At 48.9% G+C, this 13,251-nt stretch overlaps 1 protein-coding gene across 5 annotated transcripts in view; it reads right to left on the bottom strand.

Annotated features, from left to right (window-relative positions):
• The window catches only part of FYB2 (FYN binding protein 2), a 571,085-nt gene that overhangs the window by 192,678 nt on the left and 365,156 nt on the right, over nt 1–13,251 (bottom strand). For all 5 annotated transcript variants that reach the window (XR_013603713.1, XR_013603717.1, XR_013603715.1 and 2 more), the window contains 2 exons: nt 12,305–12,416; nt 12,174–12,211 (listed from right to left, as the gene is read on the bottom strand). Coding sequence is in view for 2 of the 5 variants with exons in the window: in XM_078670088.1 (XP_078526214.1) it covers nt 12,174–12,211; nt 12,305–12,416 (150 nt within the window). In the remaining 3 variants the exon portion in view is untranslated. The remainder of the gene's footprint in view (nt 1–12,173; nt 12,212–12,304; nt 12,417–13,251) is intronic.

Raw genomic sequence — 13,251 nt, 5'->3', positions numbered from 1 at the left:
GTTACATTAGTTTATCACGCTATGGCGTTCATAAATCCTGGATGCTTGAACTACACCTCCAAAAATGCCTTAGGGAAAAGAACAAAATTGCCATGCAACAAGGAACTCTTAGAACGTTTACCACATAAGCAAATTAACCCTGGGTATGAAATTAAATTTACACTTAAAATAACATGGACACAGACTTCCACTAAATTCCTCTCTCTCGGTAGGCAGTTGTTTTTAGGGATACCGAAGAATTCACACCACACGTACTAGATAGCTCCATGAGTTATGCAGTTGCTGGTGATATTTGTTCGATCTTCAGGTCACAAATTTGAATCCAGTTCAGGGCATCACTGCCTTTTATCCTTCTGAGGTTGAAAATCTACTGTTAAATTAGGCAATAGCAACGCCGGTTATTTACAGCACTTAGGAACAGTAAAATGTGCAATTGAATAATGCAAAAAGAATCAATGATTCTGTCACTTTAGAGTGACTTCTGCTGTGGTCATTTCTCATTTGAATGGCCTCATAGTGCTGTATTAGTAGTAATCTCCCTCTCTCCCACGTTGGCCTGTTGAGTCAGGGTACACTAATGCCCCATGGCACCAGTGTGTGCATTCATTCAACCACATTTGCACCCACTCTATTCATCACAGACTATAATTTTTCCTTCTCTGCTTGTTGACAGGACGTTTCGTGTGCAGCTCAAAGCAGGCTGTGAAAGTGCTCTGTTACCAGCCTCATTGTACAGCAAGTAAGTGCAGTGAATCACAGTGCAAGCCCAGCCCTACAACGGGGGAGGGGAGGGGTTGGGAACTTAGTCCATCCATAGAATGTTTTTTTTTTAAATAGAGCACTATTTTTCAAATCTATTGGATGTCAGTCAATGGGCTTTACAGGCAGTTCTGCAAATAAACTCTACAAGTACATGGAGCCTTATTTATCCACAGCAGCAAGTCGTGTGCGTGTCTATTTGAAGATTGTTTTATGCCCTCACATTTTTCTGTTAAGGGCCCCTGAACCCATCTTGCTACAGCAGATCACTAGTGTGCAGCTTAACGGAGGGCCAGCCCAGCTCGACTTAGAGAAGGTTTAGATTCTGTACTGGGAGGCCAAAGGCCTACAGTACCTTCTGCTCCAAATGAGCATGAAGAATAACAGAACAGCATACCTTTCCTCTTCCTAAACACTAGTGGGTGGTAAGAAAAGGAGTAGCTTAAGGGCACAGTTTAAGCTTGATAGGGCGCACTTGCGTAAAAATGATTTCTAGCTGGAGGCGTTACGCCTGTAGGAAATGACTTGTGTCCTAGTTACCAGTATCAATTTGTGCATTAGCTAATATGAAATTTATGGAGTCACCAAGAGGTAATCCACATACGAGTCTGAGGTGGGGGAGTTTGAATGTTTTTTCGCTGAAGAAAGCGCCCGGAAGTTCTTGTACCGCTGGCAGAAAAGGGGTTTTGTGCTTTTACTGTTGCAATGCAATAGGTCTCGCATTTGTAAGAGATTGAGCTATGGGCATTGTAAACGCAATGCCTTTTATTTATTTGTTAGTTTTTAAAACATAAATAAACGGCATTGTCATTTATAATGCCAATAGCTTAAACTATCGAAAATGCGAGACCTATTGCATTGCAAATGATTGTTAATCTGGGCAGTGGCGTATCTAGCCCTAGTGCTGCCCGTGGCGGTCACTGCTTTTGCCACCATGCAGCTTCAAGAAAGAGTGAGGGGTGGGGTTGGTGGAGGCCACCGCCCCTAAACCTTGTGCTGCACATGGTTGAACGCCACCCAAACCCCTCTCTCTACGCCACAGAATCTTGGGCTGCTCTGTTAAAATGAAGACAGAAACCTCCAACTCTCCCTTTTCCAAGACCTGTGTGTAGTGTCCTTCTGGTACATATGCAAGGACACAGGGTGTTATGTGGGAGCTTCTTTATTGTACTTCCTTCGTCGTCCTGGTACATCGGCTAACTGCCGTCCCTAGTCCCTGGCTCCTCCCTATCCACCCGCCCTCGTTCTCCCTCGGGCAGGTCCTAGTGCCCCATGCGTGTGCACCCATCATTACATCTCCCCCCTCTGTAAATAAAATAGAAAAACACAGCAATCTATCAACACCCTTTGCTTTCACGTCGCTGAAGATCGCCACTTAAAGTTCTTCAATGAGGCGAGACGGTTTTCTAATGGTCCGCCTGGGCAGCGACTGAGGATCAGGGATGTCTCGCTCATGTCATACTAGGTGGGGCTAGAGGCTCGAGTAGCCGGAAGCCCGGGCACTGAAGAGCCTATTTAAACTGCTCTGCAGGTAGGCGCTACAGAATCTTTACTACCGCGCATAGCGTCAGATACTGCTGCTATTTTTAATACCCTGCACTTGTCTACCTTGGCACTTTGTTTTCAAATGCGCCGCTTGCTCTGGTGCTATCGCGCTACTGCAATTCTTTTGCTTAACCATCTGACCTGCAACGCGGGGATGTAGTGAGGCTTACCTGCACTATAATAGTTTTTTCACCCGCACTTAGCGGGGCTTAGGTAGAGGGGCTCCGGGTTCCTGGCGCCGCAACGTAGACCGCCATCTTAGGTGGGGCTGACGCTTGGGACACTTTAGGCGCCATACTAGGTGGGGCTAGAGGCTCGAGTAGCCGGAAGCCCGGGCGACGTAATACTATAAATAGACATGTGTCGACAGGCGCGCAGCGGATGCGCGCAGCGGTCGCGACGTAGGCGCGCCGGAGGTGCGCCATAGGTAAGCCCGTTTGAGCCCGTTTGCGCTATGGGCACGCCTAGGGCCGCTACCTCTGGCCCCCTGTGTATTCCACGCATAGTCTACTCTCGGTCTGAATTACTGGATTGTAGACCGAGTCAGGCGCCCGCTAGTCGACAGGTTAGTATGCCCAAGCCTAGCTTTATCTCATGTGGATTGCTTAATGTTCGTTCCCTTTGTAAGCACCACACTGAGATTGCCTTCCTCATCGAGTCCATGGGGCTTGATGTTTTATTCCTAACGGAAACCTGGACCCGTGAGGATTGTGAGGTCGAACTGGGCTTGGCCTGCCCTCCAGGCTACAAAATCAACCATACCCCTCGAGTGATGAACCGGGGTGGTGGGATTGGCTTTATTTTTAGAGACACGTTGGCTCTCTCCCAGCTTAAGATTAGAGAGGTACTAGGTTTTGAGTTGATGGGGTTTGCTTTTAAGGGTCAGGGAAAGACACTCTGCTCCGGGGTTCTGTGTTATCGTCCGCCGGGTAATGCACCCTCCCTCCCCGACTTCATTGACCTGATCTATGACCTCTCGAATACCCATTCAAAGCTGGTGGTCTTAGGAGACTTTAACCTGTGGCCGGGCGGTCCATTGGACAGTGCTTTCTCCACCTTGTGCCAAGCCTGCAAGGATATCCAGCTGCAACAGCTGATTTGCTCTGCCACACATCGGAAGGGTCATACCTTGGATCTGGTATTTGCAGATGCCCAATTAGTGACGGTGAATGACGTCCTCTGTCAGTATTGGACGGATCATTCACTGATTGCTTTCTCCCTCTACCTGAAGGATTATACCTCGGCGGAGGTTGGGTCCAGACAGACCAAACTGAGCAGGCCTTGGTCCAGACTGTTGAAATCCTCGCCCCTGCCAAGGTTACTTCCGATCAATTTCGGTCTGAATGACTCGGTTGAGGAGAGTTATACTGCTTTATGCCGAGCCATTTCGAACTCTTTGGATAAGGCGGCTCCACTCCGAAGGTCTAGGGGTAGACTGAATCGGGCCTGCCCTTGGTACACGATGACCTGCGGCAGCTAAAGCTGAGCTGTAAACGTGCCGAAAGGGCGTGGAGGAAGCATTACTCTGACTCCTTGAAGGTCATTTTTAAACAGTCATTGCAGGAATACAAGGCACAGATTAAGATGGCCAAGTCGTCTTATCTGGAAGCCACCTTGAATCAGGCTCCCAACAAATCGCAAGCACTTTTTAAAATAGTCAGGGACCTTACCCATCCGTTATGCTCGGCTAATAAGGTTCCCGCGTCACAGGCTCTGTGCGACTCCCTGGCGAGTGCCTTCGAAGAGAAGATTGTTAAAATCTTGGAAGGCTTACAGAGCTCTATACCCACCCCCTTCAATCTGGGAGCTCCGGATGGCTCGCCCAGTCGACCCCAGCCGAGCAGTATTGCCCTCGGTCTGGGAGCTCCGGACGGGCTACCTAGTCGACCCCAGCTGAATGGCCGTGATCTTAGCTTGGGAGCTCCGGCGGTCTCACCCAGTCGACCCCAGCTGTGTGGTCATGCTCTCAGTCTGGGAGCTCCGGATGTTTCAGCCAGTCGACCCCGGCGGAGTAGGCCTGTCTCTGACTTGGGAGCTTTGGACACTTCGCCCAGTCGACCCCAGCTGAGTGGCTTTGCCCTCGGTTTGGGAGCTCCGGACACTTCGCCCAGTCGACCCCAGCTGAGTGGCCTTGCCTCCAGTTTGGGAGCTCCGGGTGTTGTGCCCAGTCGAACCCAGCTGAGCTGTTTTCCTATTCCCTCTTTTGAGGAGTCCTGTAGTGTGGCACAAATGGTATCATCGGGTTCTCCTCTTGACCCACTTCCACCTAAGTTTTGGAAGGTATTTCAGGATGAACTCTTTCAGCCTTTGTATTCCATCTGCCTCCAGTCGTTTGACACCGCAACGGTTCCGGAGTGCTGGAAACTGGCAACTGTGTCTCCTCTCCTCAAGAAATCCACTTTGGACCCCGCCTGTCTGTCTAATTATAGACCGATCTCCTTGCTCCCCTTCCCCATTAAGATCATGGAGAAATTAGTGACTCGCTCTCTGTCTGGCTTCCTGGAAGAAAACACCTGGTTCGATGAGGTACAGTTTGGTTTCCTCCCAGCACATGGGACGGAATCGGCGCTGGTGACCGTGCTCGACAACTTACGTTCGCGGGTCGACAGTGGGCGGGCAGCCTTCTTGGTACTGCTCGACATGTCGGCCGCGTTCGACACGGTCTGCCATCGCATCCTCATCAGGAGACTGGAGGAGTGCGGGGTCACTGCAGGTGCAAGGGATTGGCTGGTCTCCTATTTGAACAACCGGCAGCAGGTGGTGGCGTTGCCTCCTTTCAGCTCGGAGGTGCGGAGAGTAGGGCAGGGGGTTCCTCAGGGCTCGGCCATCAGCCCTATACTTTTCAATCTTTACCTCCGCCCTCTGGTCCAATTAATCAAATCATTTGGTATCTCCGCATTTAATTATGCGGATGACACCCAGTTGGTCTTTTCATTGGAAGGGAAGGATGCGATCCCGCTGGAGGCTTTTCATCGCTGTATGTCAGCCACAGCAGAGTGGCTGCGGGCCAACTCCTTGCAGTTCAATAGCACTAAGACCGAGGTGCTTTATTGTTCCATGGACCGTATCCCTTGTGAACTCCCGGAGAATTCTGGCCCCCGACCTTCCCTGAGATTGTGTCAGCTGCTGAGTCGGCACGCAACTTGGGGGTGACTTTCGGCCCCAACCTGCAGCTGGATCTGTACGTGAATAAGACTACATCTACGTGCATGATGCTGCTTCGCATGCTGCGTTAAGGCCTGCCCCTCCTCCCCGAGCAGGCCAGGCCCGAAGAAGTGCGTGGTACCATCTTGAGTCGTCTTGACTATTGTAATGCGCTACTTCTGGAGGCCCCAAAAACACTGCTGGGGAAGTTGCAGAGGGTGCAGAACTTGGCCGCTAAGCTGGCACTCTCCCGCCCTACGCACAGCTCTTCAACAGCTGCCTTACGAGAACTACACTGGCTGCCGGTGCACCTTCGGGTCTGCTACAAGGCTGCATGCCTAGTGTTCAGAGCGGTTCATGGGCAAGGCCCGGTTCCATTGAGGAATATGTTTGTTTGGTACTCTCCTTCGCGGTCCTTACGCTCTTCTTCGGCCCAATTGCTCGTGGTACAGAGATTCCAGAGAGTGAGGATGGGTGGCCGGTCGTTTAGTGTGGCAGCGGCCAAGCTCTGGAACTCTCTACCACTGGCCTTAAGAAGCCAGAGGGACTTTCTCCCGTTCAGGAAAGCCCTGAAAACTCATCTTTTCCCCAGGGCTGTCTGAGCAGCATATGTGCGGCTATACTGATTCAAGCGCCAGGATGCCCTTGGGGTGACAGGACCGCGCTATAAAAGTACACAAAAAAAATACAAATACAAAATGTTCATCGGTAACCCCCATCAATGCCAGATTGCTGCTGAGCGGTGTCTCAGGTTCCTTTTTCTCGACTAGCGATTTGAAGTTAGGGCTGCACTTCTTAAAGCGCGTCACATTCCTGGTGACGCATCTTCCGCCTGTTTCTGCGGTGATCATAGTTCCTTTCTGTTGAACCACTTTCAACGGAGTCTCCTGATATTTGCAGTCAGTCTTTCGGTGTTGCTCTTGCCGCGCCAACACCCAGTCTCCTTCCCGAATTTCAGCGTGACAGGCATGTCGACGTTCTTCCGCATAGCCCTTCATTTTCTCTTTCTTCAGCTTGTCAACGGCCGCAATTTCCTCATGGTCACAATCTGGATACTGTTCACTCACCGAGACATTCATCATGGGCAGTCTGGTATGCACTGACCGGCCTAGCATGAGGGTGGCCGGACATTTGCCTGTGGTGGAGTGGGGTGTGTTTCGGTAGGCCCGTGGTACTTCATTTAGCGCTGTCTGGATGCTCTTTCGAGTGAGCTCCGCCTGCTGAATGGCTTTCTTGATCTTGGCCATAAAGTGTTCAACCATTCCATTCGCCTGCGGCCAGAGTGGTGTTTTTTTCCAGTGTTTAAAGTTTAGGTGTTGAGCAAACTCGGCGAAGTCGGGGCTGTTGAATGGGGGCCCATTATCAGATTTTACCACTTAAGGAATGCCCCACGCAGCAAAGACTTCATCTAGAATTGGTATGGTGCTGGAGGCTTTGGTGGATGTGCACAGTTGTGCAATAGGGAATCTGGAATATTCGTCCATGATGACCAGGACATATTGGCCCGACTTGAACGGCCCAAAGAAATCAATGGCAATGTGTTGCCAGACACCATCCGGCAGTGGAGATATTTGTAGCGGTGCAGGGGGATCTGGACGGCTCACTAGCTGACATTGTGGGCAGTCCTTCAGTGTTGTTTCCACCATGAGATCCAGTGTTGGAAACCAGACCCTCTCGCGGAGTGCTCTTTTCGTGGCTACTATGCCCCGGTGTCCTTCATGAGCTAAATTTATGACCCCTTGTCTTAGCTGTCGTGGAATCATAATTCGAGTGTCTCTTAGGATGAGACCATTTGTCGCTATTGACAGTTCATCATGGACGTGTTTGAACGCTGACATCTCCTGGTCATCTTGTCCCTTGATTTCTGAATGTCGCCAGCTATTGGTCTGGATGCGGCGTTTTACTTCCTGCAAGGTGACGTCTGCCTGTGTAGCCTCACAGATTGCTTCGAGCGGAACAGCAGGGGGTCTGGCCTGATCTACCACAAAGTGGATGTATTCATCCGCAATCGACCGTTTGGATTTGCTGGTCCTGATGGGGTGTCTGGACATGTAGTCGGCAGGGTTTGCAGCTTTCCCTGGCTTGTGTACAATGGTGTACGTGTATTCTTGTAACCTGAGGCCCCATCTCTCTATTCGTGGCAGCATTTTGGCTCGAGGGTTTCTGAAAATTGTGATCAGAGCTTGATGATCAGTGACCAAGGTGAAATGCTTTCCGAAGATAAAGATGTGGAAACGTTCACAGGCCCAGACGACAGCTAAACTTTCCTTTTCTGGCTGGGAGTATGCCCTCTCCGTATCTGTTAGACTCCTACTGGCATACGCTACGATGTGACGTTGATCTTCATCTCTGTCATACTGTGCTAAAATGGCCCCTAGCCCCACAGGGCTGGCATCCACTGTTATTTCGGTCTTCTTTTTTGGATTGAAGTAAGCCATGTTTTCAGCGGACTCCACAACTTCCTTGATCTTTCTGAACGCCCGTTCACATTGAGGGGACCACTGAAATGGCTGCCCCTGTTTGGTGAGGGTTCTCAGGGGGTGACTTATTGTGGCGTAGTCTTGTATGTGCCTGGAGCAGTAGCTGGCCATGCCCAGGAACGAGCGTACATCTCCAACATCACCTGGACTCACTCGTTGTGTCATTTAGCACCTCTACCTTTTCGGGGTCCGGTTTCATGCCATTTCCAGAGAAGATATGGCCGAAGAATTTCAGCGTTGGGTTATGAAATTCGCACTTGTCCTGATTGAGCGTGAGGTTGGCTTCTGTCAGGGCATGGCAGACCCAATCTAGCGCGGTATTGTGTTCTTGAGCGGTGGCTCCATATACCAGGATGTCATCACTATAGTTCAGTACATGGGGAACATGATGAATTGTTCTCCTGATTGCTTCCTGAAAAATTTCCGCAGCTGAGGACACCCCAAAACGGAGTCTTTTGTACCTGAACAGCCCTAGATGTGTTGAGAATGTAGTGATGTATCGGGACCGCTCATGCAACTCCAGCTGATGGTATCCTTTGTTGAGGTCCAATTTTGAAAATATTTCGGCTCCATTGAGTGACGTGATCATGTCACTGATGTGGGGGCCTGGGTGCCTCTCCCTCTCTATCACGGTGTTAGGCGCTCTCATGTCCACACATACGACTCGGTCTGTCTCTCCTTCCTTTGGAACCACTACAACCGGGGAGACCCAGGGTGTTGGTCCATCAGTTCTCTCTATGATATCAGCCTCGAGTAAGTCTTGGAGCTCCTTCTCCACGGCTTCCTGTAGATGAAACAGGATTTTCCGGTGGTGTTGTACCACTGGTGTGATTTGCTCGTTGATGTGGAGTCTAATTTGGCAGTTTCTCATCTTACCGAGACCTTGGAAAAGCTTAGGGAACCTCTGAGTAATGTCTGGTTTGTCATCCACTTTGTATAGTTTGTCCACCAACTTTAGTCATTCTGCGGTGGGCAGGCTTAGTAAGCAGTCCGCCTCAGGCCCATCAATGACATGGATGTAGGCTTGGATGGTGCAATCTTGATATGATAGATCGGTTGCGAACTTCCCAAGACAGGGGAGGGGTTTCTTTGACATCCACGTATATACTCGCACGTGGGCGTTGATCAATTTGGGAGGTGTCCTCATTCTTTGATATTCCGCTACAGGTAGATAGTTTAGCGACGTCCCACTGTCCAGCACAAACTTGGCGTGGTGGGAACCAATTCTGATGTCTAGCCGTGGATATTCCTTTAGACGATCAGGATCCGCTACGAAACATATGTACTCGTCTCGGTCTTGCGAAATGGGTGATAGGGATCTTGACCCTCTTGATGACCGTCTAGATCGATGTGTTCGGCAGGAGTGACAGCTGGATTGTGACGACCCAGTAGATGAGTCTCGTCTATCCTGTACTGCTCTGACATGGTGATGACTGCTTGAGGGACGATATTGCCTGGTGGGTTCTCGTTGATCATCCTTGTGGGAGGTCCCACACATGCTTTCGAAATGGTTGTCTCTACCACACTTCCGGCATCGTTGACCTAGTGCTGGGCATGCGTCTGCATGTGGGAAGTCGTAGCCGCATCAGTAGCACTTTAGTTGTCGTTCTGATCTTTTCTTGGTGCGACTCGTGCTTCTGCGCCGACGACTTGAAGGGTGGTACTGCTTTTTGGATCTGGATGAGCGCGCTTGTGGTGGGGATCGTCTCTGCACTTGTCGAGACTGCATCCTGAACGCCTGCTCACGTTTCTCACTTCTCCCGGCCTCCATCTTTTTTGCATGCTCGTCAGCTTGATCATCAATTCTTGTCATTTCCTCAATCTCATCTAGCGGGATACTTTTCTTGAGCAGTTTCTGTCTCAAAGGCTCTGACAGACAGCCTTCTATAATTCTCAGTCAGAGGGCATCCTCCGTGGAGAACTTATCAAAGTCACAATGTCTTGCTACGCGTCTCAGACGTGTGATGAATACACTCATTTGCTCACCTTTCTCTTGTGATGCCAGTTTGAATGTATATCGCTCATAATCAACATTCCTTTTGTGCAAGAACTTGCGGTGGAGTACTTCACAGACAGTAGCGTATGAAGCAGCGGACTCAGCAGGCAACTCTTTTATGATCTGTCCAACTTCTTTGCCTACCAGATTCCTGAGAGCAATCAATTGCTGTCCAGCATCAGTTACATGGGACCCTTTCATGAAGTCCGTGAAATCTTCTAGCCATTCTTGCCACCACAGGCCCATGCTCCCACCAGATTCTAGAGTGAGGGGCTCCGGAGGGCACAGGAATGATACTCCCAACACACCCATGGGACCGGAATCGGGCATTGCGCAATCCTGTTAATCTCGCCAATGCTTGTTTACTCTTTTTCTTACGCTTGCCAATGCTGGTTTCTTTTTTTCTTGCACTCGCCAATGCTTGTTCACTTTTCTTCTTGCACTCGCCAATGTTTGTTTCTTTTCTTCTTGCACTCGCCAATGCTTGTTTCTTTTGTGCACTGTGCATTTACCAGTGCTTGATGACTTTCGGGGTCTCTGCCTGACCCCAAGATGGCCGCCGAAGATCCCTGACAGGAGATTGGACGACACGCCTGACTCCAAGATGGCCGCCGCGAGAATCTCGTGTACAACGAGACTTGGCCTTCTACAACCGGAGACACAATGCTTTCACTTTCTTCGATCGTAGGTGCCAGCCAGCACTCACCCTCTCAGACGGTCGTCGTTGCGGGAGCATCAGGTGAGGCAGCCTTCATTTTTTTTTTCATATGTCGCCGGGGTGGGCTCCCGGCGAGCAGGCAAAATTTCTCGCTCTAACCCCCAGTGCCACACACACACACGGTGTAGCGGGGTGAGCTCCGGGCAAGTGGATGTTCCTCACACACCTCCGGACAGCTTGGGTGGGCTCCCAGCGCGCGAGGACGCTCGCGCCGTGACTCTGCTACCGCACGGTCACCGGCCCCTGGATCCTGGATACATGCACAACGGCTGAGCTTCCAGGGGCAGAGTTAGCCGTTCTCCTCACACCACAGGTTCCTTATCCCACCTTCATCGCCAGATGTAGTGTCCTTCTGGTACATATGCAAGGACACAGGGTGTTATGTGGGAGCTTCTTTATTGTACTTCCTTCGTCGTCCTGGTACATCGGCTAACTGCCGTCCCTAGTCCCTGGCTCCTCCCTATCCCCCCCACCCTCGTTCTCCCTCGGGCAGGTCCTAGTGCCCCATGCGTGTACACCCATCATTACACTGTGACCTCATGCTACTGTACGCAGTCTTTCCAGCCGCTCTGCATGACATCAGTGTACCCAGCACCATCATCAACCTGCCTTTACCCGTGCGATAGGGTGACTGTTCGACCATACACACCAACAACACTGCTATGCAAGGAGTAATGTTGAGTAATTTGGCCGCAATTTCATTATTCATACAAACCTACCATCTCAAATTACTGCTCCCAGGTGGGAATATCTTCATTAGACAAAATGTCACATTGTGATTTCACAAATATCTTTTCATAATTTGTAGACCTTATTTCCTGTTACCGATAGATGGAGACTTTGCTCCTTTGGTACCCTGCAAATTCCTGACTTCAACTCTCTTCCACCGCTCATTTTGTTCCATATGTATTGATCTATAAGAGATTTAAAGGCACTTCTATTGGCCTACAAGAAGGCCAAGCTAACATAGAAACCCTCTGGCTCTCCCAGTTATTTCACCTTTTAATACCATTGGCAATGAAATAGTTTTGACTTTTTTCCTGAAAGTTGGTGCTTCACTGATTGGCAAGTTTCTGTCTGATTCTGTGAAAGGAAGAATGGGCAAGCTCATTAACTAATGGTTAGATGGCTGAGCAAGTGTGCAAGATGAAAGAATAGGATATTGAGCATATGGAATGTACAATGGGTGAATACATTGGTGAACAAGTGAATGGGTTGTGTTCACAACGTTTGCACAGCTTGGGGACATGGCTTGTCATCAATGGAGTAGAATGCTTTTATTTTCTCCAGCCCTTCACAATCTTACACTCTGTTACCTACAAAATTCACTTGCATATAGCTGGTAGTGCATGCAAATGAATGTCAAGATTACGCCTCAGCGACACACTATTTGCTTTACTCTTTTCATATGTACAGCACATTTCTAACCCCCTTAGACTTTTCAAGTCAATATATAAGTGAACAATTGTTATGTTTAGTAATTTTTGGGTTATAGACAAAGCTAGTTGATCCAACCAGGACTGATACTTACAAGTATCTGAAGTAAAAGTGGAGGACTCCATTTGGTTTCTAGAAAATAAGCGAACATACAAAAGATTATAAACAACGTTATTCTCTGTAATAATTTATTACCAGCAAGTATATTGGGAAGCTGTTACTCACAGGTCACTGTTTATGCCTTCCACGTCGTAATACACGTCTTCCAGTTCCTGATTTAGCCAGTTTTTCTTATTTACAGATCCTTCTTTCTCTGGTATTAAAGATACATAGTTACCTGAAAAACAGGAAAACGCCAACAAATATAGTACACCAACTTTTCAGTGTATTTTACATTCCTTAAACTGCTTAGTATAAACCTCTCTTGCCACTTAAGTACAGTGGTTACCACTGCCATTTGTTATCTCTGCCAACTGGCGAGTTTCTGTTTTTGTTATGTGGGACTGTGTCTTCCAATCCTCAAGACCGTGTGCACACATGTGGGTGTCCAGGAGTGTGAGAGAAACATGTGAAAGAGCGTGAAGATCTCCTACAGAATTAAGCAGTGCAAATGACAAATTTGCCTTGGGCTGCATAAAAATGCATTTTAGAAGGCACCATGCAGACATTTTCAGCTGGCTAATCAAAACTGCAAAAACAACTATTGATGGACAGAAAGCAGAGCTATGTCATACATTCACCCTAGTACAGAGATCTGGGTCTACATCCATCGTTTTTTTGCTCACCATGCCATTCCAGTTTGGACCCAGCCATATGCAAATCAGTCATGACCCTGCACCCAATGAGAACAGTCCAGCCCGATCTGCCAGCCCAGGTCCTCCCTGGACTGGAAACAAGCATCCTAGGACCGGTTTCGTGAAAACATGAGGCCTTTAAACAGATGCTTTCCACCTAATAAATCAAGTAAAACATGCATGTTTGATTTTAATGTGACTAGGTTAGTTAGTTTCCTCACTGTAGAATGTGGTTTTAACTTCATATGATTGTTCTGAAACACCGCAACATTTTAAAATGTAGAAACACGGAAACAGCTCAGGATTTAGCTTACTCCAGCTTGACCTTCATGATAACACGAGAGGACATAGTATTTAGGAGCTGGAAAATAATTCAAA

This window comes from Lissotriton helveticus, chromosome 1_2 (assembly GCF_964261635.1).
Source record: "Lissotriton helveticus chromosome 1_2, aLisHel1.1, whole genome shotgun sequence".
NCBI lineage: Eukaryota > Metazoa > Chordata > Amphibia > Caudata > Salamandridae > Lissotriton > Lissotriton helveticus.
The sequence above is the reverse complement of the archived record's forward strand: the minus strand, read 5'-3'. Positions and strand labels throughout refer to the sequence as shown.